General features: G+C 37.0%; 8 protein-coding genes across 8 annotated transcripts; 3 read left to right on the forward strand and 5 right to left on the reverse strand.

Annotated features, from left to right (window-relative positions):
* Positions 1-276: 276 nt before the first annotated feature.
* Positions 277-438, forward strand: BO80DRAFT_366425 (uncharacterized protein; the record flags this gene model as incomplete). Its single annotated transcript, XM_025716248.1, has 1 exon — positions 277-438. A coding segment is annotated over one exon (162 nt), but the record flags the coding sequence as incomplete, so codon positions are not given.
* A 7,285-nt stretch (positions 439-7,723) lies between these two features.
* Positions 7,724-8,905, reverse strand: BO80DRAFT_391717 (S-adenosyl-L-methionine-dependent methyltransferase). The gene is made up of 2 exons (XM_025717189.1): positions 8,536-8,905; positions 7,724-8,480 (listed from the first exon to the last, which is right to left on the reverse strand). The coding sequence occupies exons 1-2, from the start codon at positions 8,847-8,849 to the stop codon at positions 7,730-7,732; spliced, it is 1,065 nt and encodes a 354-aa protein (XP_025570745.1). The 5' UTR covers positions 8,850-8,905; the 3' UTR covers positions 7,724-7,729.
* A 565-nt stretch (positions 8,906-9,470) lies between these two features.
* On the reverse strand, positions 9,471-11,767 carry BO80DRAFT_496984 (pepsin-like aspartic protease). The gene is made up of 3 exons (XM_025724053.1): positions 11,167-11,767; positions 10,788-11,106; positions 9,471-10,702 (listed from the first exon to the last, which is right to left on the reverse strand). Exons 1-3 carry the CDS (start codon positions 11,365-11,367, stop codon positions 9,762-9,764), a joined length of 1,461 nt encoding a protein of 486 aa, XP_025570746.1. The 5' UTR covers positions 11,368-11,767; the 3' UTR covers positions 9,471-9,761.
* Positions 11,768-13,048: 1,281 nt separating this feature from the next.
* Positions 13,049-16,096, reverse strand: BO80DRAFT_496985 (30S ribosomal protein S10, mitochondrial precursor). Its single transcript, XM_025724054.1, has 9 exons — positions 15,994-16,096; positions 15,414-15,933; positions 15,172-15,343; positions 15,069-15,106; positions 14,371-14,567; positions 14,240-14,320; positions 14,034-14,149; positions 13,867-13,985; positions 13,049-13,783 (listed from the first exon to the last, which is right to left on the reverse strand). The coding sequence occupies exons 2-9, from the start codon at positions 15,904-15,906 to the stop codon at positions 13,335-13,337; spliced, it is 1,665 nt and encodes a 554-aa protein (XP_025570747.1). The 5' UTR covers positions 15,907-15,933; positions 15,994-16,096; the 3' UTR covers positions 13,049-13,334.
* Positions 16,097-16,616: 520 nt separating this feature from the next.
* On the forward strand, positions 16,617-17,934 carry BO80DRAFT_458960 (purine-nucleoside phosphorylase; the record flags this gene model as incomplete). Its single annotated transcript, XM_025722321.1, has 7 exons — positions 16,617-16,800; positions 16,859-16,937; positions 16,994-17,073; positions 17,146-17,210; positions 17,273-17,475; positions 17,529-17,808; positions 17,863-17,934. 7 exons carry the CDS (start codon positions 16,617-16,619, stop codon positions 17,932-17,934), a joined length of 963 nt encoding a protein of 320 aa, XP_025570748.1.
* A 160-nt stretch (positions 17,935-18,094) lies between these two features.
* BO80DRAFT_366325 (Fcf2 domain-containing protein) lies at positions 18,095-19,124 on the reverse strand (the record flags this gene model as incomplete). The annotated part of the gene is made up of 3 exons (XM_025716243.1): positions 18,095-18,469; positions 18,705-18,864; positions 18,940-19,124. The coding sequence occupies 3 exons, from the start codon at positions 19,122-19,124 to the stop codon at positions 18,095-18,097; spliced, it is 720 nt and encodes a 239-aa protein (XP_025570749.1).
* Positions 19,125-20,000: 876 nt separating this feature from the next.
* hapE (CCAAT-binding factor complex subunit HapE) lies at positions 20,001-20,989 on the forward strand (the record flags this gene model as incomplete). Its single annotated transcript, XM_025716247.1, has 4 exons — positions 20,001-20,082; positions 20,143-20,156; positions 20,225-20,281; positions 20,345-20,989. 4 exons carry the CDS (start codon positions 20,001-20,003, stop codon positions 20,987-20,989), a joined length of 798 nt encoding a protein of 265 aa, XP_025570750.1.
* An 11-nt stretch (positions 20,990-21,000) lies between these two features.
* Positions 21,001-24,377, reverse strand: BO80DRAFT_416732 (Rab GTPase-binding exocyst subunit SEC15). The gene is made up of 9 exons (XM_025718194.1): positions 24,012-24,377; positions 22,964-23,956; positions 22,776-22,907; positions 22,618-22,719; positions 22,458-22,567; positions 22,271-22,406; positions 21,778-22,227; positions 21,476-21,726; positions 21,001-21,429 (listed from the first exon to the last, which is right to left on the reverse strand). The coding sequence occupies exons 1-9, from the start codon at positions 24,060-24,062 to the stop codon at positions 21,351-21,353; spliced, it is 2,304 nt and encodes a 767-aa protein (XP_025570751.1). The 5' UTR covers positions 24,063-24,377; the 3' UTR covers positions 21,001-21,350.
* Positions 24,378-25,230: the final 853 nt, after the last annotated feature.

A 25,230-nucleotide genomic window follows, 5' to 3' on the forward strand; every position in this document is an offset into this window, starting at 1 on the left:
ATTTTATTAATAAAAAGTTGGATTAGTATTATATTTAGCTATTATTTCACGTCCTGATATTGTGAAATCAATTTAATTATTTAGTGAATTTTTTAAAACCTTAATCCTAAATATCAACATGCAGTGAATCATCTAATTTCTTATTTATATGGAATACGATATTTATGTATTGCATATTCAGGTAAAAATTAGCAAATTGATTAAATAAATCAAAAATTTAATCAAAAAAATAAATTAAAAATCAATAAATTTGAAACACTAATTTTTTTAATAGTAAGTGATGCAGTATTTATAGATAATATAAATAGAAAAAGTACTGAGATATATATATGTAAACTTTATAATAGTCCCATTGATTGGCTAGTAAAAAAGCAAAAAGCAGTGACTTTATTTACTATAAAAGCTGAATTATTAGTTCTTATACAGGCTAGTAAATAATTTTTATGGTAGAAACGATTATTTCATACTATTGAATTCAATTTAAATTAATCTATTTTTATTGAATGCGATAATCAACAAATAATACAAATTTTATTGAATAAAAAATTAGTTTTTTAATCAAAATTAAAAATATATCGATATTCATCAAAACTAGTTTAAACAAGAAATCGATGTAAATAGAATTAAAATAAAATGGGTCCTAACCAATCAAATAATGGCTGATAGTTTAACTAAACTATTACCATATTAAAAACATCAAAAATTTATTCAACATCTGAATATGAAAAATATCGGATATATAATCATCAATTCTTAATATTCACTATTTATTTTTTATTATTCATTATTCATTTTCTTATATCCCTTTTTATTTACTATTGATCAAATTTTATGAAAAAATATAGGTTTAAAATGAATAAATTATTCATTTCAAACCTGGGAGGGTGGGTCGGCTGGAATTTCCTAATTTATTAACTAGCTAAATTTAGTAAATTAATTAGCTAATTAAATCATTAACTAGTCATCTCTGCAGGAATCGGCTATCTCTAATAATTTGACTTTTATAGGCTGGTTTCCTAGCTAACTAAGTGAATACTTGTGTTTCCCTACTTATATAAATTTATTATTTCTTCACCATGATTATATTCATTATATAAATTCATTATTTCTTTATTATAATTATATTTACTAAAAAATCTTGTTTTATCCTACTTTATCTTACATTCTAATGATTTCATGTCTTTCTTAATTTTAAATTATTCTGATCTAGGCTAAATTTATGATTATTCAGTCTGATAGATAAATAAATATAAATATAGTCTTAATTCTTGTTCATTCACTTTATTTTTTCTTTAAGTGATTCAAGCGATTCAAGTAATTCAAGTGATTCAAGTGATTCAGGTGATTCAGGTGATTCACTTTAGAATCATTTCTTTGATTAAGTTTGATTACTTCTTTATTTCCTATTTAGGAAACTTGTCTTGAATTGAAAAGGGCTAGGCCCTGTCAGCCATCCGGAATTAGAATATCTATATTCTGACCCGTCTGGTCCTAGTCCTTGATCTGATGATACTTGTAGAAAGGATAGGAATCTCTAGAGTAATAAAAAAGTTTATTAATATTATAAAAGAATCTTCTAAAAAAAGTTATTTATAAGAAAACTTAATTTATTTATAAATTAAATAGTTCTTTCTCTAGTGAATTTAATTCCTTTATAAATTATTATACTTTATATAATTTATTTAGTTTTTTAATTTATTATAGTTTTGAATTCGCTCCTTCTTTAAAATATTTATTAGATAATAGATTAGTAATATATAATAATTATAATAAACTAATAAATATCTCTAGCTACTATGGAAGCATTACCTAAACTAATATTATTAATTAATTAATTAGATATATTAAAAAACTAATAATTTAGAGCATAAAAATATAATATATTATTATTTAATAAAATATAATAATAGATAATAAGATTAGAACTAGCCTTAGATAGATTAAATAAATTATTAATATTTAATTTCTATTTTCTTAGGTGTTTACTGCGGTACTTCTATCTATATTAGTATTAATATTAGTATTAGTCTAAAATTTAATTAATATAAAGAAACTAAAACTACTAATCTTTTTAAGTTTTAATAGAAAAGATAAGAGTAAGTTCTTGAGCTGGTTTAATAATATATAAATAAAAATTAGAATTAATTAATAGTTTATTAACACGCTAGTTAAATAGGTCTAGTATATATTTATACTTCTAGATAAAAAAACTAAAGTAAAGATTAATCTATAAATAGAAATTAATTATAAAATCCTAACCTTTTTAACTATAATTTTAATTAATTATTTTAAATTAATTTACGAGGACCCAGCCTAACAGAAAAAAACTATTAGTAAATTATTTATTTTTAAGTAAAAAAATTAAATAATTAATAATTTTTTAATAAAAATTAATAATTTATTAATTAAGGCTAGAGGATACAGTTTAAAAAATTTAAATAAAAAAAATTTTTTATATTAAGTCCTGAATAATAACATTTACTAATAAATAATTAATATTAAATAAAAACTAGATTTTAAAAGTTTCTACTAATAAATTAAATAGATAGTTAATAAGCTTACGGAGGTAAACTAATTTTTAAAAAAATAACTAGAATATTTTAGTATCTAAATAAATAATACTTTTAAAAAAATAATTATAAATAATATTATAGATTAGAAATTTATAGTAATAAGTACAGGACTTACTTAATAAATCTAATAAATATTAAAAAAAATATTAACTAAATACTATAAGACAGGACTCTATATATATTATAAATCTTTAAAATATTATATTACTAAATATCTATATCTATTATTATAGTATTTTTAAGATTTAAAAAGTGTTTTGAAGGATAAAGTCTACTAAATTTTATTTAAAAATAATTTAGTTAATGAAGCTAGTTAAATTCTAAAAAATTTAGTTATCTAGTAATCCCTAATTCTAGAAAAAATATAATTTTTCTAGATTATTATCTGGGAGAGTATATACTAATTAACTAAAATTATAAAAAATTTAAAAAAAAATTTAAGAATTTAAAAACTATCATACCTTCTCTATATTAAAATTAGTTAATAGAATTTATTTTATAAATATTTTAATTAATACTAATTATATACTATATAGAATAATCAGCTAGAGTTTTATAAATAAAAATAAATTAAAATATATTTTTATCGAACCTCAAAGCATTAAAGAATTTAAAAAAAAAGATTTAAATAATTAAATTAATACAAATATTACTAGATATAAATAAGAGTTTATAAAAATATATATATCTCTATATTCTATTATATATATATAAATATAATATTATATTAGAACTTCCATAGATAAAATACTAGAATATAATATTTTAGATTAAGAATTTTATACTCTATATTTAAAGTATAAAAATAGAGATATAATATAAATAAAAATAAAATTATTTTTTAATATTATATATAATCTCTACTAATGCATGGTATACTTGAAAAAATTAAAAAAAAAATTTAATAAAATTATTTATAATAAATCTAGTAGATATTAATAAAATTTTTTATAAGCTTAATTAATTAAAAAATCTTGTAGAAATAAAGAGTAAATTATTAAAATTTTATTATAAATATTTAGATATTTTTAATAAAATAATAATAAATATTTTATTATTTTATTATCCAGAGATAGACTACACTATAAAAATAATTAAAAATATTAGAAAAAAAAAAGATCTAAAATTTTTTTCTTAAATAAACTAACTAGAGCTTTTAGTATTATAAAAAATTTTAATTAATTTTTTAAAAAAAATTTATATAAATTAGTAATTTCTTAGCAGCCGTTCCTATATTATTTATTTTAAAATCTAGTAATAATTTATATTTTTATATAGATTATTATATATTAAACTAGATAATAATAAAAAACTAGTATTCTTTATTATTTATTCAAGAAATTTTTTAATATATTTTAAAAATTTAATATTATATTAAATTAGATATTATCCAGGCTTTCTACCATATTTAAATTAAAGAAAAAAATAAATAGAAAACTATATTTTATATTTATTTTAGATTATTTAAATAATTAATAATTTTATTTAAATTTATTAATTACCCGAGTATTTTTTAGCAATATATTAACTAGATTTTATAAAAATTTTTTAATAAATTTTATTCTACTTATATTAATGATATTTTTATTTTTATAAATAAAAGTCTAGCTAAATACTATATTTATATATAATAAATACTAAGATACTTACAGAATATAAATCTTTAAATAAATATTAATAAATATAAATTTAAAATAACCACTACCAAGTACCTAAGATTTATTATTAAAATAAGAAAGAAAATCTATATAAATTTTAATAAAATTTAAATTATATAAGATTAGGAGACCCTGAAGACTACTTATAATATTAAAATTTTTCTAAGATTTATTAATTTTTATTAATAATTTCTCAAGGATTAAGAAGCCTATTTAAAATTTTTAATATAATTTATAAAAAAAAATATTAAATTTAATTAAATACTAGAGATCCAGAAAGTATTTAAAATCTTTAAAAAAATTTTTATTATTATTTCTATTCTAATATATTAGAACCCTGAATAAGAAATTCTAATAAAAATTAATTTCTTTAAATAGTATATAGAAAAGGTACTATTTTAGTAGAATAACTAGAAAATCTTTTATTCTATAATATATTTCTTGTAGAGAAATCTATTTATAAAATATAATTATTAAATTTATAATAAAAAGCTATTAGCAATTACCTAAGTTCTATAAAAGTAGAAACTAAAGCTTATTATATTTCTTTATTTTAAAATTTTTAATAATTATTAAAATTTAGAATATTTTATAATTTAATAATAATTTACAAAGTAATAGATACGTTAAGTCTAGTTTTTAAATTATTTTAATTTTATAATTAATTACTATCCAGAAATAATAAATACTTAATCTAATATTTTATTTTAAAAATCCCAGAATATACTTAAGACAAAAGATAAATATATTATAAATTAAAAAATCTAATTATTTTATTCTATATCTAAAAAGAGATTTAACTATATAATATTTATTAAAAAAATTTTTAATATAGAGATTTCTACTAGCCTAGAGCCTATAGAGCTAATACTAGATAATCTATAAAAATAAATTAAATAAATTAATAAAAACTTAAAGAAATACCGGAAAATAGTAATTAAAAATAAATTTAAATTTTCTAAATAATTAAAATTAAAAATCTTTATTATAAAATATTAATTAAATACAAACTAGTGCCTATTTTTTTAAGAATAAGTTTAAATCTCTAATTTAAAATTTTTATAAATTTAAATTATTTAAAAAATTTATAATTATATGATTACTGGATATCCTAGATAAAATTAAACTTATAAAATAATTATTTATTATTATTATTAGCTAGATATAAGTAAGGATATCTACTAATTTTATTATAATTATAATAGTTATAAAATTAATTATATTTAAAAAGATTATAAATAAAACTTTTTAAAACTACTATTAATTCTTAATTAATTTTAATAAAATATTATTATTAATTTTTTAATAGATCTTCCGGAGTCTTAAAGTTATAAAAATATTATAATTATTATTAATTAATTAATTAAAAATATTATTATTAAGGTTATTCTAAGTATAAATATAAAAAAACTTTATAAATATATTTATTTAAATATTTTATAACTACCACAAAATATCTTAGTCAGTGGTTTTAGACTGTGGTTTTTAATTTATAAATAAATTATAAATAATTTTATATAAGATCTTAAATATTAAATAATATTTTTTTATTATTTATTATTTTGAAATAGATAGTGCGATAGAATAATAAATTATAATTATTAAAATTTTTTTATAATATTTTATTAATTAATAATAGATTAATTAATAAAAATTATTATTTATAATATAATTAATTTTAAATAATCAGAACTCTATATTAATAGAAATAAATTTTTTTTTATAATATAATTTTTATATAATACTTCTAGATTTAAGTATTAAAATAAATGCCCTAAAATATTATTAAACTAAAAATTTCTAAAAGTAGGTTAAAACTATTCTTAATAAACTCTAAAAAATTTAAAATATTATTAGTTTAATAATAGTAGTAGTATAAAAAGTATAAAAATAATATACTAACTATTAATAAAACTCTGTTTCTTATTATAAAAAAATAATAAGATTTAGCTAGATTTAAAAAATATTATAATTAACTAATTTAATAAAAAGCTAGACTAATAGTATATAAAGTTTATAATATTAAAATAAATTAAAATATATATCTATAAATTAGATATATTATTTAAAATCTATCTAGTATTTTATATTAACTTATTCTAATCTACTACTATAGACTTTTTATCTATTTAAAAAATAATTAATTAATAACTAGAAGCTATTATTACAGAAGATAATATTAAAAAATATATTATTAAAAAAATCCTAGATAAGAAGAATATATTCTAAGGAAAATATATATATAAAAAAATATTTCTAATTAAATAGAAAAAATATATTATATTTATATAAAAATTAATAATTAAATTTTATAATATTAAGACTTATAAATACTAGTATAATCCTATCTATCTAATTCTTTAAAATCTATAATAAATTAGCCACGTCACAGTAAAAAGAATAGTAATTAAAAAAAAATTAAACTCTATTAGCTATCTAGAATTAGAATATTTATATTCTAACTTATCTAGTCCTAATCCTTAATCTGATAATATCTATAGAAAGAATAAAAATCTTTAGAGTAATAAAGAAACTTACTAATATTATAAAAAAACCTCTTAGAAAGAGTTATCTATAAGAAAACCTAATCTATTTATAGATTAAATAGTTTTTTCTCCAGCGAATTTAATTTTTTTATAGACTACCGTACTTTACATAGTCTACCCAGCTTCTTAGCCTGTCACATGAATCCTTTGATTAGTTTAAGTCAATTATACTCAGAAGATACTAAGCCCGATTAGGAATTTCCTTTTTTGGTTTAGCGTCTCCTGATTTTCCAACAGTTAGAATCCTAGTTATTATTATTACCTGAACCCTGCTCACCTGCTAGAACCTGCTATCCTACCACCCCTGCCTGCCCGCACCTTGACAGATCTAATAATAAGAATAATAATTAATAATAATTTTAAATTAATCTGATCACTAATTACTTCTCGTTTTTTATAATCTTTAATGGATGGTATCTTTTTTAAATAATTAGAAAAAATAAAATATAATAAAATCTATTTATTAAAGGGAAATCTATTAACTAAATAAAAGATTAATTATTAAATATTTAAGATTTATTTAATAGTAATGAAGATAGCTTATATCTATAAAATAAATTAATCTTTAAAAAATTAATAGTTTAATATTAAAAGAGTAGTATCTTATAAGATATAAAAAATTTTAATTATTATTAATAATTTTATAATTTTTATAACTACTTTAGTATGTCACTCTGAGGATCCTGATCCCGATAACTAAGCTATTCCTAGGCTATTCTATCACACTGATTCAAAACCACGTAAGCTGAAACTAGTATTTATACCATCTTATTAGGCCGCGCCCTGTATCTAGTGTTTGAGCCATATTAGGCCACACCTATTATTATTGTCGAACTTCCTCTGTATGCCTGTTCGAGGGGGCTATGTTGCGATATTCTATCTTCTACGCCCGGGGCTAGAAGGGATGTATATCTTTTGGTCTACGCGGTACTTGACAAGAAATCTTATTGGCTTAACCATATCGCTGCACTATGACCACACATGGCTCAGAATATTGGAGATCACCGCCCGTCATGCTTTCGTCTGCAGCTGGCCAGATACAGATATGTAGATTGCCGACCTGTTCAAATTCGGACGCAAGGTCATTGCACAAAGCAGCGACACGCGTGCCCTGTAAACGATCTCCACATTCAAGCACTACAAGGCTTGTCTTCAACCTAAACGACAGGGATAATATATGGTAGTAGAAGATATCTTCCTGCCTGTTCAGTGGTAATTCCGACATATACTCACCTTTCGGAGGAACCAGTGCAATCCTGGGCTCAAATCTCCGAACACTGCGTGTAGTTGTCCCATCTCTAAATGATTTCTGAGAAATATAAGGTGGATTTGATATGATCACGTCGGGGGGTCCTGTGTGAATGGATGATCCAAAGATATCATGTATATCAAGAACATTGCCTTGTCTGAAAGTGATATCCATCAGCGCAGTATCCGACAAGTACCCTCGTCGAATATTGTAAATCAAATTCTTTCTTGCTAAACCGATGGCTGTTGCGCTAATATCAACACCAAGGATGGAAGTCCGCTGTACATGCGGAGCAATGAGGGCATGTAGTAGGAGGGAAATACAGCCAGTTCCTGTACACAGATCCAGTATACGCAAGCATGTGGCACGATTCTCCGTTGGGGAACGTCCATTCTTGAGCATATCATGCAAGATCAAGCTCGCAGCATGGAAAGTGAATGTCTCAGTCTCAGGCCTGTGGTCATAAGCTATTCAGCACAGGATGCACGAGAAAATCACGACAGCATTACCTTGGAATCAGGACGCCTCTCTTGCATCGAATATCTAGGTTCCCAAATGGCTGGTCGCCAAGAATGTATTGGAGAGGAAGGCCTCGAGATCGTGCACGACACATAGATCTCAACAAGCCCCGCCATCCTATAAAATACTTAGATCTAACTGTTCTTTTGGCCAAGTTTAACTGAGCCACTTGAACTGCCCGATCCCTGAGCCAGCGCAGCTCATTTTTGGCCAAACTAAGTGATCGACATTCCTGGAAGAGAAGTGGTAGAAGAGGGTCTTGTTGATATGCGTTCAAAATGGTTCGATTGGGTATTCGTGGCATGGCTTCTTCTAAATATATGAAATGTTACTTGCTATAAAACCGTAACAGACGAAAAATAAGGTTGCTGGTTTGCTGGTTCGGTACACCTTTTTACTCCCGTGCAGCTGCACTAGCTTAAAATGGGTCATATCTTAGTATTATTTTGCGAAGCGCGTTAGCGCCAAGCCACTCTAGAGCCCTATCTAGATACATCTCTTCAAATAGGATGTTTCGGCTTTTATTTGGTGTATTATATAAAAAGTCACATTGGTTCATATTTTCATATGTAGCAATGGCTTACTTATTTCACTTATATGGAGTATTCACCACACCACTTCAACTAAACAAGGGAGAGAGGAGAGGTATGCAAGTCTGAACCAGAACTTTACGTGTAATCAGCCCGTAATTCTGGACCAAGTACTGCAATTTAGATGCTTATTGCGACGCTTCGCAATCTTTTGGGCGGTGGGGACCGCAGGCCACGACCTAGATGGCAACTTGAAATTGCGAATGTACCGGAACACCTTGCCGGTAGTCCTTTTCCTCTGGAAAAGGGCGGGTTCTCTACGAAGTATTCATCGCTAGATCTATCACACTCACTGTCGGTACCTATTTCCTTAAACATATACAACTCTCATGGTGTGCTCTATGCAATTCGGACGAAAGATATACACAAGTATAATATATATATATATATATATATATATATATACCTCGAGTAAGAGGCTCGCGATAATTTTGTCAATATAACAATTCATCCAATCAATATCATGAAGGCGAAAAGGGAAGAGCTTAGAACAGAAAGCCAGGGGTATCGGGACACAAGAGCGACTATAAGCGGACAGGTCCACTTAACGCACAGACACAAAAGCAGGCAGGAAAGAGAGGCGAGGATCAGAAAGGTCCTCATTAAAATGGGTAAATGAGGGAAACTCAGACAGCCAGCATGAATCCAATTGCAGCAGCACTCAACGCTAAGTGTTTTGGAACACTAGTCAGCTGTGTAGCAGCACCGCCACTACTCGTCGTTGATGGAATATCTGTGAATATAGCACCTGTCGGTCCCCCGATCCGTGCCCCAGAGCCATCAACTGCCACCGTTGTGACAGGATGAGCAACCCTAGTGGCCCCAGGGACAGAGTCTTCTCCAGTTCCAATTTCCAAGATGTTGTCTCCCATGGCGTCGAAATTCGTGTTGGCGAGTGATATTTCATTATTCGCTAGATCGTAGACAACATACGCACTGCGCAAGAATGTGTCTCCTAAAACAGCGGTACTGTCACCAGCGGGGACGATGCCAAAGATACATGCACGTTCGCCGTCCTGGAATAGGAGATCTCCTACATCGAGAACAAGCTCGGCCACCCCGACAGTGATAGCAGGCGATGAGAATGTGTAGGTGATGTTAGTGTTGTTTTGCGACAGGCTGCACGGCACATATCCAACACCAGATGACTGTTCATATACGACATCAAAATCATCATAGATGTCTGCAACGATAGAGTCCGGGAGATAGGTAAGGGAGCTTCCAGAATCAAGCAAAACAGCAGCAGGAAGCGCATTCGAAGAGTAATTGCGATTGCTTGACCCCGAATTGAAAGCAACGCCTGTGAGAGCAATGATAAATTCAGAGTAAATGCCATCAACCCTCTGGATGGGAAGCGTTTGCAATTCACCATGATACTTCTTTGTGTTTACACCCCCAAAGAGAATGGAACCGGTGTTTGCATTAAGATCATTTAGCCAGAGACTGTAGGCATTTGATTTTATCAGATTATCCTTCACCATTGCCCTAGGAAGGTTAGGGTAGGCACTTTCACCGAAGCGGCCCACCTGGACCTCATTCGAAGTATAGCCGAGGCCCAGAACGCCCTCTATGGGTAACAAGAGTCAGATTCAGACATACTGATGCCGGCGTCTCGATTATGATGCGACTGAGAGTATGTAGAATTCACGTACCCGATGAACTGGAGGAATATCCAATTCCAAATTGGAAATTTTCCAGAGTCGCACCTCCTATGTGAAGGGTATCAGTTGCGTAAACTCCAGCCGCGCCGCTTCCATCCGCATAAGAAATATTAAAATCAGATGAAACATATGCATATGTTGACGAGTTGTTGGAGCTGTAGGTGCCGGATGTACGGCACGGATCCGTGGACGAAGAACACAACGTTGAATTCGCTGCATTGCACCATAGATCGCTGCTTCCAGTATCCAGGACCAGTCGTAAGCTCTGTTTCGGCGTTCCAAGTGTCACATTACAGAAATAAAGCGTTTCCTGGGGGTATCCGTGTCAGCAATCATGTTTAGGGCCTAATTGTAGAGCATGCTCATATACCTCATTATCAAGAGCTTGGCTAACTGTTGTTGTGTCTCGTTTTCGTCTGGCGCGGTCTCTCGCCACCGGATCTGACACATCGTTGCGTTTGATATCTAAGGCCACAACTGCGGGTATCTCTCTTTGCCGGAGTATCAAGGCCTCCGATGTCTCAAATGAAACGAGAGAGACGGCAACCAGAAGGGACCAAACTCCCCACATTATGGCCTCCTTCTATCTTTTCTTTAGAGCTCGTTATCCCACAACCCGTGTTGGGGCGCGTATTGTATATGCAACAGGTACGATCGGATTTTCACCGATGCTGTCTGTATTATCTGGTGTATAAAATATATTCTCACGTTTGTCCAGCACAGAACTCGGATGTGTGTGCAATCAAACAGGGCTCAGTGCTGAAATTGGCTGTGGCACAAGTGAAACGAGATAAGATTTTGGTGGTAGAGAATATACTAACACTGACTTTTGGCCTCCACACATGGTTAGTGACACGGGGCATGGTGTTACTTATTATATGGTAGCAGGTAGATTAGTAGACTGGATGTCGTTCACAGTTCCTGTTGGACCGGGACTAGTCGGCTGATTGACTCGGGCCCAGATCTCCGCGCCCCCACTCATCACAGGTTGAGTTCTCAGACAGGGCAATAATATCATCGGGCTGCTGTACTGCTGTCGTCATCATATGTGGGTCCCAGTAGACACTTAACTATTTATGGACTACGGAGTACTCCGTACTGCAGTGATCACTTCTACATAGTATCATTACTACATAGTATGCAAGCAATATGTTACTGCAAGCTACGTACCTGTTTTGCCTGTACCACAAGTATTACAATACACGCTCAGCACTTGAAGATTTCGAAAGACTACATTTCTTGGCAAACACCTATTGTTAGAAGCGCATTCACTGAAACCTTGATTTAGGTGAAAACAGCATTGACGGATTGGGCCTGCCCTTTCCGGAAGCTTCGGCTACCCCGGAAAGAACATGGCCCAAGACTCTCACATTGAACTGTGTACACCGTACGCAGTAAGTACTAATTGATTAATTATTGTTGACTGAACTATGATGAGACACCCAGTTTGAGACAGTTCAGGAAGAGATGCTGCGCACCCCGCTGAGTTTCTCATCATTAGCCCTGAGGAGTCCTACATGCACCATGTAGTCTTACCTAAAGTCCTCTTTCTTTTCTAGAAATAATCAACACTCTTGAACCAAATCATGCCTGCACCGCCGCTCTGGCGGCATTTCTCCAGGCTGCATTTAGAAATCGCTCGAAATCTAAAAACAGTGGTCTCACAAAGTGATCGCGGTTCATTAGTCAAAGTTATCTCAATATCTTATAATTGCTACCTAGGGCCAACTTCAATTACAGTAAGTAGATTTGGGGTGACTAAACCTTGGCGCAGGTTCATGAAAAAGATACAACGTTATATAGTCATATGTATAATTCGCGCCGTTGACGAGACTGCTGACTATCGTACACTCCTTCTCGGGGCAATTACATATCAGATGTAGAACTGAGCTTGTAGGTTCTGACGGTACGTATACGTCATATAATGTCAAGGCTACTACCGTGTAGACCAAAAGGATATAACCCTTCTAGCCACTAATGTAGAAGACATAAGCATGTCCCAACATATAATATATTGAAGATGATTCCCCAATAGCACATGGAGTCCCTCATCGGCCAGAACACAACAATCCGCCCCTATGAAACAGGATAGTATCGACATGATCTCCTGGTGTAGGCAGCAGCATTACACTAAGGATCCAGTCGGTTAAACCATGTTGCAAACAAGGTAAAACACTTGTGCCTAATGGAGCTGCAATCACTGTACTCCAACAAGATACTTTGACGGGAGCTTGAGGATACATGTATGACTTCTCGTTGAATATTATTGCTTGCACATGTGATTGCGGCCTGACGATTTTTATTATCATCTCGGACGCAAACATGAGTTAAATACTTCTAGCTGTAACCTTACATCCATCACTCTATCTGCGTCCCCGAATATCTGTGTAATAAATATATGGAGAAGCAAAGGCAAACCATACGAAACCAGACCACAACAATACAGTGAAAGACAGAATGCATGTGCACGAGAAGAGAGGAAGATAGGGCAAACTAGAGAGCGAGCGAAAAAAAGGCAGGGTGCACCAAAAAGTGCTTTCATAAACCCATGACTTCCCTCACTTGTTTCATAGTCGACTCGGCGTTTGATCGAGCGGCCTGAGCGCCCTGTTCTGAAACATCATCTAGATAGCAACTGTTGTCACCCATAATTGAGAGATATTTATCTCTTATAGGCCGGAGATGAGACGAGATTTGCCTAGCGAGGTTTTCCTTTAGAGCCCGAAGACTTGTCGACTGATATTCCGAGGCTAGATCTTGGCACGACTTTCCCTCAAAGTGACCAAGGAGCTCTAAGAGGTTAGACACGCCCGGCCGACGAATTGGATCATAAGTTATCATTGTATCTGAGTCGGTAAGCGCGGCCTTGATCTTTTTATGGATCTGGTCAGGGGAATCAGTCAGAAGAACCCTTGACCGCTCGTCGACATGGGATTTTGACATCTTTTGAGTCGGCTCTTTGAGTGACATGACTCGCTTCGCGGGTGCTATAGAACAGGCGTCATTAGGCTAACAAATTTCCCCGCCGGCAAACCGGAAAAGCACATATATATATTAAAGCAAGACTCACATATAAGTGCTTCTGGAGACGGAAAGACCGAACCATAGACATGGTTAAAGCTATTCGCGATATTTCTAGAGAATTCGAGGTGCTGTTTTTGGTCTTCCCCAACCGGAACATGGGTAGCTCTGAGCTGGATTAGTCCACAATCACACTAGATGTTGGCGACATCAAACCTATGTACTAGTATGTCTGCTGCCTGGAGAACAGGGTATGAGAACAGGCCGAGTCGCAGTTTTGACCTGGCAGCTGAAGTATCCAAAGTTGTGTCGTCAGGCAACTGGAGTTTACTCTAATTGGTGTCAACATTGACGCTATGCTCTCCAATTTCTCTGGATATGTTCCATGATCGTGTTTTCCGCTCATTTTCGTGGTTGCTCACCTTCCATTGAGTCATTCGTGACAGGTACCCCATGGAGGCTACTGTACACAATATCCAGAATAACTCCGCATGTGCCTGTACCTAGCAGTCGATCAGCGCGAGAAGTCTATTAAGATCAATCAACCACATACAGAAGACTGGTAGAATATCGTTGAGCGACTCGGATCTAGGCCCACAGCTAATAAGGTAGCAAATGCCTCTTTCCTCCATCTTCTCAACTGAGCGCTCTCTTGGGGTACCGTCAACGCATGTAGATCCACAATGGAGAAATATAAGGTCGTCCCTTCTGTCGCATCGTCTTGTAACCGAACCCATTCCCTTAGCGCACCTAAGTAGTTTCCCAAATGTGGCACGCCTGTAGGTTGGATTCCGGAGAATATCGTTCGATTTATATCCGGCGAGCGGAGAGTTTGACAGCTACGCCATCTTCGGAAACAATGGCTATTCGGCTTCCAATATTCGAACTTTGATCGCAAACAATTCGAGCTGATCCGAGAAATCTTAGTAAGGCCTCGGCCACAACGACCTATTTCAGCATGCATGGTTTCCTCTACTGTCACATAAAGGCTTGGAACTAGCTGAGAGAATACCCCGGTGGCTAACGAGGTAGGTACGGAGTACGCCGTCCATAGGATATGTCACGTGCCATTAGTCTTGAACCAGATGGGCAAAACATACAGTTTAGCCGATTTTTATTGCTAAGGCAACATCGAGGGAAATTATTCATGACGTGAACAAATTCGACTTGATTACATAAAGGAAGACTACAACATATAGGTTGCATATTCATAGATATATTACAGAACATGTCATGGCTGGCAATCTGTACATGACAAAACGGTTAGAATAGGATGGCAGACGAAACCTCTATAAACTAATAACAGACAAGGTGACAAGATAATATACAGGATATATGACAACAGAGCAATTACGCCTTGCGGACCGTAGTCAAGGGGCCTCTGTATGCAACGAATCGCTCATTGTCAAGAATATCTGAAATCGAGTCCTGCGACCTTGTATCTTCTCGCTGGCCAAACTGTGAAAGGTAAGGCTCGAGTGTCTTCTCAACATCCGGAAGTGTACTGTCCATGCTCTCAGCCACATCTATTTTCAAGAAAATGTTAGTTATTTCGGAGATACTGAGTTAGAATGAAGTGTAGTGGTGCTATAATACCAAGGCTTTCATGTTCCCAGACATTAGCTTTCATGCCGACTCCATAGAATGCGTGCTTGCGCAAGAAAGCTAGCCATGCCTGTACAACCTGGGGATTACCGTCTTTGATTTGAATCAACCGACGGAGTGTTATTCTTTCGAAGTTTTCTTGACTTTTCTTGTGTACGAAGTTGCTCCGAGGCATAGTCCAGCGTTCAACCATTCGTGGTAATGGTACTGGCCCGGAAACAGGAAGCTTCAGGTAGTAGGCAGCTCTCACAGCAAAATCGGCAAAGAATTCCACGTTTCGAACACTGTAAGACCTCAACTGTAGGTCGCAAACTGGGAGTCCGTATTCAGCCTTCCTCCGAAGGGGTCGTAGGTATACAGCCTGAACACTCCTAGGTAGTCGAGCCTTGCTGTTAATGCTGTCCAGGCGTTCCTTCCTAAGCATGTGTGAGTGCATGTCATTTAAGATAATGTATGCCTGGATTGTGTTCATAAACCGGACCATTCTTTCGCTGGCAATTCGAAGGCTTGCCTATTTAGAAGCAGGTTAGCCTTGCGTCTGTGTAGGGGAGTTAGAGGAGGAATTGCTAACGGTGCTCGTAATTCTGCTGAACCTTCGGTGGCATGAATATGTATGGGTGACTTAGCAAGCTGATCTGCGTCGGACGAGGTACCATAATTTCTAGGACATGCCAATAGCTAACAGATATGAATATGGTTTCACTGGATGGTATAGAAAGGGTAGGAGGGAAAGACTACCTGTAACTGTCTACCAGTCCTTAAAAAAAGTCGAGAATTGAGAGAGAGAGACATGGTTGAAAACATAAGCTTGTGAGGACTAGACACCAGAAGCGCGTAAAGAGATGGCCTAGTATAATGTTCCTACGATCACCTGGAGCATTTTTTGCACCGGCTTGCCGGAGAATACGATGATCAAGCCATTCATGATTGGCTACATGTTTGACCGCCTTGATTTTCTGGGGCTCCTGGTTGATCACATGATGATACTGAGGCGTGGAAAGAGCACTGCACCTATTGTTGTATTTCTTTTATAATTCATTACATTCCCTTTTCCGTAAGAATATAGCGGGGCAGTTACTACGACCCTTGCTATATGGGTTCGAATGATCCTGGCGGTTTTCTCTCATCAACAAAGTTTACTATCCATTCAGGGCGAGCTTTTCAGGTTAGGACACAGAGTCGCCATCCAGCAGCATGTCGTTTCAGCACGTAAGTGAAACGTTCTCATTCTTGAGAGATCGTCTGCCAGAATGTTTGAGAACCCCTCAAGTTGCAATAATCTGTGGCTCTGGTTTGGGAGGGCTTGCGAGCACAATCCAGCGCTTACCACAAATCGAGTTTGACTATGCTTCTATACCCCACTTCCCTCGCTCTACAGGTAATCGCCCCCTTATATCTCTGCAGTTGTGAGGCCCTACACTCACTTCAAGGAAAAGTCGCCGGACATGCAGGAAAACTTGTTTTTGGACTTCTCAACGGAGAAGTCCCTGCAGTGTTGATGGTTGGCCGTGCCCAGTGAGGTTCCTCCAACGACAGCGCCAACACAGTGCAGCTCACTAACTACGAAAAAGTTACTATGAGGGACATTCCATTGATCAGGTCACATTTCCTATACGTGTGTTCAAACTTCTAGGGGTTGATACCTTAATCTGTAAGTTATATTCTACCTCGAGGACATGGCGCACACATGGTTCATCTGCTAACAATGTATATGGACCCATAGTAACCAACGCTGCCGGGGGTCTGAACCCCGAATATATGGTAGGAGACATTGTTCTGCTAAATGATGTAAGTAAGCCTATTACCATCTTATCATTCAGGAACACGTTGGTATTGACGAATAACCGTAGCACATATTCCTGGCTGGACTGGCGGGAGTTCATCCATTACGGGGGCCAAATGCTGAAGAGTTTGGTCCTCGTTTCCCTGCTCTATCAGATGCTTACGACCTGGAATTGCGCTGCCAGGTCCACAACGCCTGGGTCACGACTGTGGGCGCAGAAAACAAAAGGAGACTGCACGAGGGAGTCTATGCCTTCGTTGGGGGACCTAGGTAAGTCATCGCCTTGGTAACAAGAATAAAATTTGAAATGCTGAACTTTTCAGCTATGAGACGAGAGCCGAATGCCGTATGCTTCGCCAACTAGGCGCAGACTTAGTTGGCATGTCAACAGTGCCAGAGATCGTTGTTGCCAGGCACTGCGGTATCCGAGTCTTGGCCCTCAGCTTGGTAACGAATAATGCAGTTCTTTCACCTGTTCCCCGTGGAGACGACCATCTTCTCCAGGGAAAGAATGTGGATGAGCTAGACACGATATTGCAAGAAGGCAAAGCGGATCATGAAGAAGTTCTTGAAGCTGGACGCACCGCCGCGATGGATATGCAGGTATGTACCACATCTTATCCATTGTCACGTGCTGCTAGTGACATCCGACTCAAGAGGCTCGTTATACAAACTGTTGCAAATGTTTTCAAACGAAGCTCCCATGGTGACGCGACCGGTAATCAATGATATTAAGCACAGATGCCAGTGACGGTTGAACCGCAGCGATCAAGCGTTAAATTTGGTGTCAGAACGCCGAAAAGGGCCCATGAGATCCAGAGGGGTTCCGAATTAGTTGTCTTTCCAACAGCTGGGTATAATGCTTGTCCGTGGAGACAAGCTAGATAATTCACTTGCTCCTGTTCTTCCTTTTCGCTCGCAAATTGTTGTAGTAAGACCGTTTACCGCTCTGTTTCAGGGTTTGGATGTCCCTATACTTAGCCTCAAACCGCTTATTTTCCCGCTCCACTGCCAATGCCTCTTCAACAAATGTCTTCTTTCGATCTCTCTTCACGATGCGACTACTGAAAAATTCTGTTGGACCTTCGATGATTGTTCCTACATGGGAATACTGAGGAACGTGTGCTTTACCGCTCTCCTTCTTATAGTGTCTTTTTGGGTCCAATACCGAACGCATTCGGAGTAACTGGAGGTCTCTCTTGAGTTCTGCCGTTAACTCTGTCTTCGGAAGATCGAACCACGCGCTGCCGGCTGTAGGCTTGTCCTTCAGATATAATTGGTTAGCTTTCGTTCTCCAAGTGTTATGAAAACAAAAGAAAGTAAAAATAAAGCAATGCTCAGAGTAACTATGAAACAAGAAGATAACTCTCATTGGCGCAGCGCAACCCAGTACGGGTTGTTAAGCTGCATCAAGCGCTCACGCGATGGGATAAAATTTCCTCATAGCAGATTGGAAAAAAAATAAGAATAGCGATAATATACAAAACAGCCAAACTTACCTTTGAACTTGATTTTGATGCATTGAAACCAGCTGACTGCGTCGTGGTAGGTAGCATGTTGTCGGAATCACCCGTTATTCTGGCTGGATTGATAACTGCAATGTCATCTACCTGACGAACGTATGGCCGCAGAGAATCCCTAGATGCCAGCTTTGGGACACTAAGCAAGATCATGTCAGCCTTCAGCGGGGGAAACAGCCAATATAGATGAAAGGCAAAAAAAGCCTACACATACTGTACCGAAATAGCATCTGTGCTGTCTTCAGCCGAGCCATTGGTACCAGCTGCATTGACTTCAACACTGCTGGGTCTTAGTCGATCCTCAGCCTCGTAAAGCAACTGCTCTATATCCTGATCATTTAAACCAACCTCACCCTGGGGTGGGATGCCGGCAAGTTCAACGCATGTTGCTCCTGTCATGTCCTGTGGGGAGTAATACAACAGACGCAGGATACAAAGTATAAAAAGGAAGACAAAAGTCGGATGGCCTCAAGCTAGGTATTTATAGCGGAAATCCAAGGCTACCTTTTTTGCTCGAAATGGCTGGGGTCATGGAAAAATTTGTGCTGTGGGGCGAAACCCGACCTTAGATCCTTGGCACCGTACTCCGTACTTGGTAGTGGGTATGCTGGTAGTCTGGTACAGAGAGCACTTCTCTCTACTCAACGCTCGGTGCTGCATGAATGTATCGTATAGCTCGCTAGTTTGACCTTAGAGCTATCAGTTATCTAGATAGGCAGCCGTGTCTCTGGGCTACGTACCAAATGGCCGGCCCGATCTGTCATAAAATCGACATTCGCCAATTTTTATGACAACATCAGAGTAGAGTCCGGCGCAACGTCTCCGGTACGGAGTAACATTCCACCATATAACCGTATAATAACTACGGAGCACGGAGTAGTAATCAACCCCCGCAGTGTTTGGGATGCCAAGAGGCTTCTGCTAGCGTCACTCGAGCTGCGCTAGGCTTGGCGCGCCGTTGTTGCACACCCAACTACCTACGTACGTACGGAGTACAAGGGCTTCTCTTAGGTCTCCTTGGGGCGCCTGGTCATCCTTTACCTCATTTCTAGGTCCTCAATTTACCTGCCCGATAACTAGGGTTTTTTACTGGTCGCTTACCCCTCAACTCCGTCATCAGATCGGCTAACTCGCCTTTGGCTTCGTCGCGTCGCATAGCGTCCGCTGCCACCTTGTGTAGGGAACGCCTTTCCATCTGCTATCCGAACGAGCTTATAGCGGCATTACTGCGAACGTATCACCTTCAGTAAAGACGGTTGGAAGAGTCATCTTATCATGGAACAAGCTGCGCAGAACGCTGGACAACAGCAAGGCAGGCAACAGCCCGTTTACGACACCAGAAATGGTGGGCATTATGGTAATTTTCCCATGAGACAATTGAAAGTCCTAAGCTAAGTCACTGACTTTGTATCCTTAGGTGCCAGCGCAGCGGTACGGTCATTCTTGAAGGCCTGCAAGGCAGCTTCTGTTCTTTCAGCTGACCTGCTATATTCGTCTAGCTTTCTGCACAAGGTTATGCGCCTGTTGCCGAGCTTTATACCGGCACGTGGGCGAATGTGAGTTTTCTGGGCCTGACGCTCGCTTGATCACAGAGTATATTTATGGCTGATACTCGTCAGGTCAACCAAGGTCTGCAGGGGACAGCCCGCGATATCCTTACGACGTATTGGCAGCATATCATCAATCATCTTGAATCAGACAACCACGATTATAAAATACACCAACTACCACTTGCCCGCATTAAAAAGGTCATGAAAGCCGATCCAGAAGTTAAGATGATATCAGCAGAGGCGCCGATACTTTTTGCAAAGGGCTGTGATATCTTTATCACTGAACTGACTATGCGGGCATGGATCCATGCAGAGGATAACAAGCGACGTACACTACAGAGGTCCGATATCGCTGCAGCACTATCGAAGTCTGACATGTTCGATTTTCTCATTGACATTGTACCCCGTGAGGAGGCCACGTCGCATGCAAAGCGATCTAGTCAAACAGCTGGGGCTTCTGCAGGCGTTGCAGGCCCTGCCGGCGCCACCGGCCAACTGCCCCCGTCCCAACATGGTGTTCAACATCACATGCCTCCTCCAGACTATAGTGCCCTTGGACAACATGGCCTTCAAGATCAAGAATATCGACAGCCGACAATGTATGCCGGGGCTGTCCAGTCGGACCCAACGGCAGCCTATGGCCAACACCAGCCTCAAATGTTCGAAGGAATGTATGCCGCCTATCCGCATCTGCCACCACAGCAGGTATGTTAAAGAGCCCCCATCTATAGATCGTTCTTTATCTGTTTTGTGTACTTGCATCTTCTCCCTTCGACTAATGTTTGGGCATGAGAAGTGAGCGATAGGGCAATTGAAAGTCAAGTACAGGCTAGGCCGCTGACAGATAATATTTGTTACCGCCCTATGACATCTCTTTCGTTATATTGTTGAAGTCATCGGCTATGTTACTTAACGTAAAGTAGCGACTATCCGTTGCAAACGCTACAGATATTTTGCTTAGCCGATCTCATACCCAGTTCACTTATGGAATATATTTGGTTGATGTATGATTTTCCCCGAAGATAAGCAGCATGACGCGTTCAAAGATATGACAAAGTAGTCCAGGTTGTCAGCTTTATGACTTCTTACCAAATCTCGATGAAAGGGTGGCAAATTTATCCGTCTTCGCAGGACTTTGAACGGTACGTATGATCCTTCTAGCTGGTTAATAAGGACAGATAATGATGCTGGAGAACGTACTTTTCCAATAGAATTGGGCCGTGGATAGCATCTACACGACCATACTTCTTGTTTCGTGTAGAGATGTCATAGAATTCGTCAGTGTTGTCTGCTTGCATCAACTGCACTGTCTGCTGCAGTTCATCGAGATTTTCCCGGAGGATAGGGACACCGAGACTGTCGACAAACTGATATAGGTATTCGACATCTTTTGCAAGAGCCATCACGCCATTGGGGTTGATCCTCTTTACTTCCGCAGAGAGAGGAAGTGCCTGGACAAAATCAGTGAACACAGCCCCGACATATATCTTGGCACTACATACAAGAATCATATTGGCAGCATGGCTGAGCGCATCAAAATATATGAGTTCTTTGATTTCTGTCGGTAGGCCGAGCAATGTTGAATTCATGATGTTTGATAAAAAACGCGTCAGTGTCTGCATGTAGTTGCTCGGCTCAGCCGGTGGAACAGATGCCATCCAGTCGTACTCGGCCGTTTCAATAAGGTCATCAATCTTGGAATTGACAACCTCAAAAATACGTTTCTCTGCGGCCTTCTTATTGCTTCTAAACTTCTCAGTAGCATTCAAGGTGACTACATCACCAGAAACATTCTGCGATCTAGCAGCGGCGAGTAACTGCTCAAGTTCACGACAAGCGAGTTCAAAATGTTCCAAGTTTATTAGGATTTGCACGATCTGACCCAGATATTGTGAAGACAGACGTTCAACAAGCGTGTCACAGACTTTGCTAGATAGAAGCTCATCCAGCGCCTGACTTGGTTAGCAATGCCCATAGCCTGTTCAATATACTTACATCTCTCAGTGTTTCGTCTATGACGCTAAGATGGGAAAAGTCATCATTGGCAAAGAAGTAGAACTGATTTAGAAAGTTGCGGATGTCAATGCAGCATAAGGGATACATCTGGGAGAACGGCAAGACACATGGAAACCTGCACCATAGTCAATATAAATGGCATACACTTTGAGAATGAAAAACGTACGCTTGTTCCTCTCTTGGCTTGTCAGGACTATACCAACTGACATTCAGTACTTTATCAAATTCTTCAATCGTCTGGATTGGCATAGGCATATAATCATCGGTTGACACAATCTTGAACGATATTCAGTACAGAGCCTGGATGAAAATGTTAGAGGGCATACCTCTTGAAAATCATCACTGAATCTCTTCTTCAGCAACTCTGCGTATTTTTGGAACAAAGTCAGGAGAAAATCATCAAACACTTCGACGAGGAATTCCCAGGTCTAAGATGTTATTAGTTTGAAGCTTTGGTAATCTTTAGGCCGGGAATTCAACAGACGTTCATTGTTTGCATAAATAATGCGATGAGATTTTTTATTTTCAGCAGACTCTCAGCATTATCAACCTCATGGAGTGCCTTTGATATCAGGATCACTGCCGTCTGGCACATTGAATCCCATAGTTCATCGACCTAACCGAATTTGTTCAGTATACTATAATTTCCATAGCTTAGAAAAAGAAACACACATCAACCGAAGACCTAAGATCCGGGACTCTCTTCATTGTGGAGCGTTCGACAATGGCGAAGCCAGCCATTTCTTCGAGAAGGTTGTGTAGACTAGCACCGTCTTCATCGATGAGAGTTATCGATGTCGGGATCAGAAGCTCCTTCTGCCGACGTCGTGTATTAGCGTACTCGATTCGAAATCTGTCCATACGTCCCAATGAACGATGGATATGGAGGCATTCGAATAAGGGCGTAAAGTCGACCTGGAGTTCCTCGTTCTGTAAGAGATCGTATTCTTCGCTCTCATCAGATACCAGCTCGATTGCTGAATTCAGCTTAAATTGGCCAAGGTACGGCGATTTTTCTGTCCTCTCCTTTTGCCTGGTCTTGCGCAGGTCTGTATGATATAAAGCAATCTCTCCAAGATACTGCGACATCTCCCGAATTCTGTAAAGCCAAGTATTGAGATCAGACATGACTGCCTCCGCTATTGCTTTCTGCATTGTAGGAACTGAGCGCTGAATCATATCAGCAATCTTATACTGCGTCACCCCCTTAAGATGAACATTTTGCAGTTCTTCCAGGGCGCGAAGTGCGGCATAGTGATTCTTCTTGGCGAGCAAATCATGGACTTGGTTTGCGAGACGCAAAACCTCAAGACAGTCTCGTATAGCTCGAGATGTCTCATCAATGTTTTGCCGGTGACTCCGTGACTCCACCAAAGCTCTCTTCTGCTCGGCCAGCTTTTCCGTACTTGCTTGTATAGACTGGTTGAGGTCCAATATCTCAGAGGTCAGGCTAACCGTACCTTCTCTGATGCGTAGAAGTTGGTTCACTGAGGTGACAAACTCCTGGTGATTTGTGTTGCAAATGGTCTCTATCTCGGCTTCCTTGTCACTAGCAAATCTAGACAATGTCTGCAATAGTTGGGATGTTCGGTTTCCAATGCTGTACTCTTTAATCGAAGGGATCAATTGATCGAGGTAGTCGGAATCCGAAGGAGATATGATAAGCTATGAGAAATGATGAGTGAGTGCTCCATCATAGAATCCATTTTTCCTCGCGTACCTGGTTCAGGAGGTATGACGATTCATTGCGAGATGGTGCCACGGACGGCATATTGGCGATTTCGAATGTGAAGTTAGGGCACTATCTAGGGTTTCAGAATTGACACTGTTGAAGGCTGCAGATAAGAAAAATAATCGATCCGGGCGATAAATTGATCAACAATAAGCTTTGAGGTGTCAGGAATAGCTAAAGACGTATTGTTGTAGAAGGGACATGGAATGCCCAATATAATCGAATCAGGGGATCACTCAGTTTCAGCGTGTAGGAACATACTGTACCTATGTTGAGGTCACACAAGTTGTAGGAAATAGTAGGAGGGAAAACGCAGTAATAGCTTGGTATATACCGAGAACTACGTGCACCCTACGCCGTACCGGCTTCCGAGCCTCGGCCGTTGCGGGGATCTTGAAGATGGGGCATGCATTCCTCTAGCTCCTTTCGGTAAGGACCTTTCCGCTGCGCAAATTGCATGAAGTATATATACGTGACTACAAAGTACTTCTTACTGTGTAAAGTGCAAGCTCACTCCTTAGCAAGGAATACTGCTGAAGCTCGATTTTCTTGCTACTTCAGGGATGATAGTCAGGTATTAAATTGCCAACATATACTATGTAGCGATTGTGGCCGGAGATTTTGAATGTTAGCAGTATCCAAGTCCCTATCAGAAAGTTCAAAAGCCTTGCCTTACCTATTTTTTTTAATTAATCACCTTTGTCGCGTATGTGCAATGGTAGTATACTGTAGGATTAGACAGCCATGAAAGGCACTGAGTACAGTCCGCCGTTATGAGAGAGACCCTTAAAGCCCCTTGCTTCAGTAGTGGCACTTATCGTAATCATTTCTGCAGCGTGGAAGCATCACATTCTGGAATACTTGCACCTAAAAAGGCCCCAGGGCCCATAAAAACTAGATAGAGATACAGCCTGTCAGAAAGTAGCTGAAATAGCAATATATACTTATACTAGGAAAGTGACGGTGATGCTGATCTTGGTTACTTCCCTACTAGCATTCCCTGATTGGCAACACGCCCGCTTGTTCTAGATTATCTTGGTATACTCAATTGTCATAGAAATGCTACATTTCACCCATCCTCATACAGCCCAGGACATAATTAAAACGCTGTTCTTATTAATATGCACCAAAAAAAGCTCTCACTTCAAATCAAAATAATGAAGGATGAACAAATCACTTGCCATATCTATTGCTTTGGCAGTCGTAG

This window comes from Aspergillus ibericus (assembly GCF_003184845.1).
Source record: "Aspergillus ibericus CBS 121593 unplaced genomic scaffold BO80scaffold_57, whole genome shotgun sequence".
Taxonomy (NCBI): domain Eukaryota; kingdom Fungi; phylum Ascomycota; class Eurotiomycetes; order Eurotiales; family Aspergillaceae; genus Aspergillus; species Aspergillus ibericus.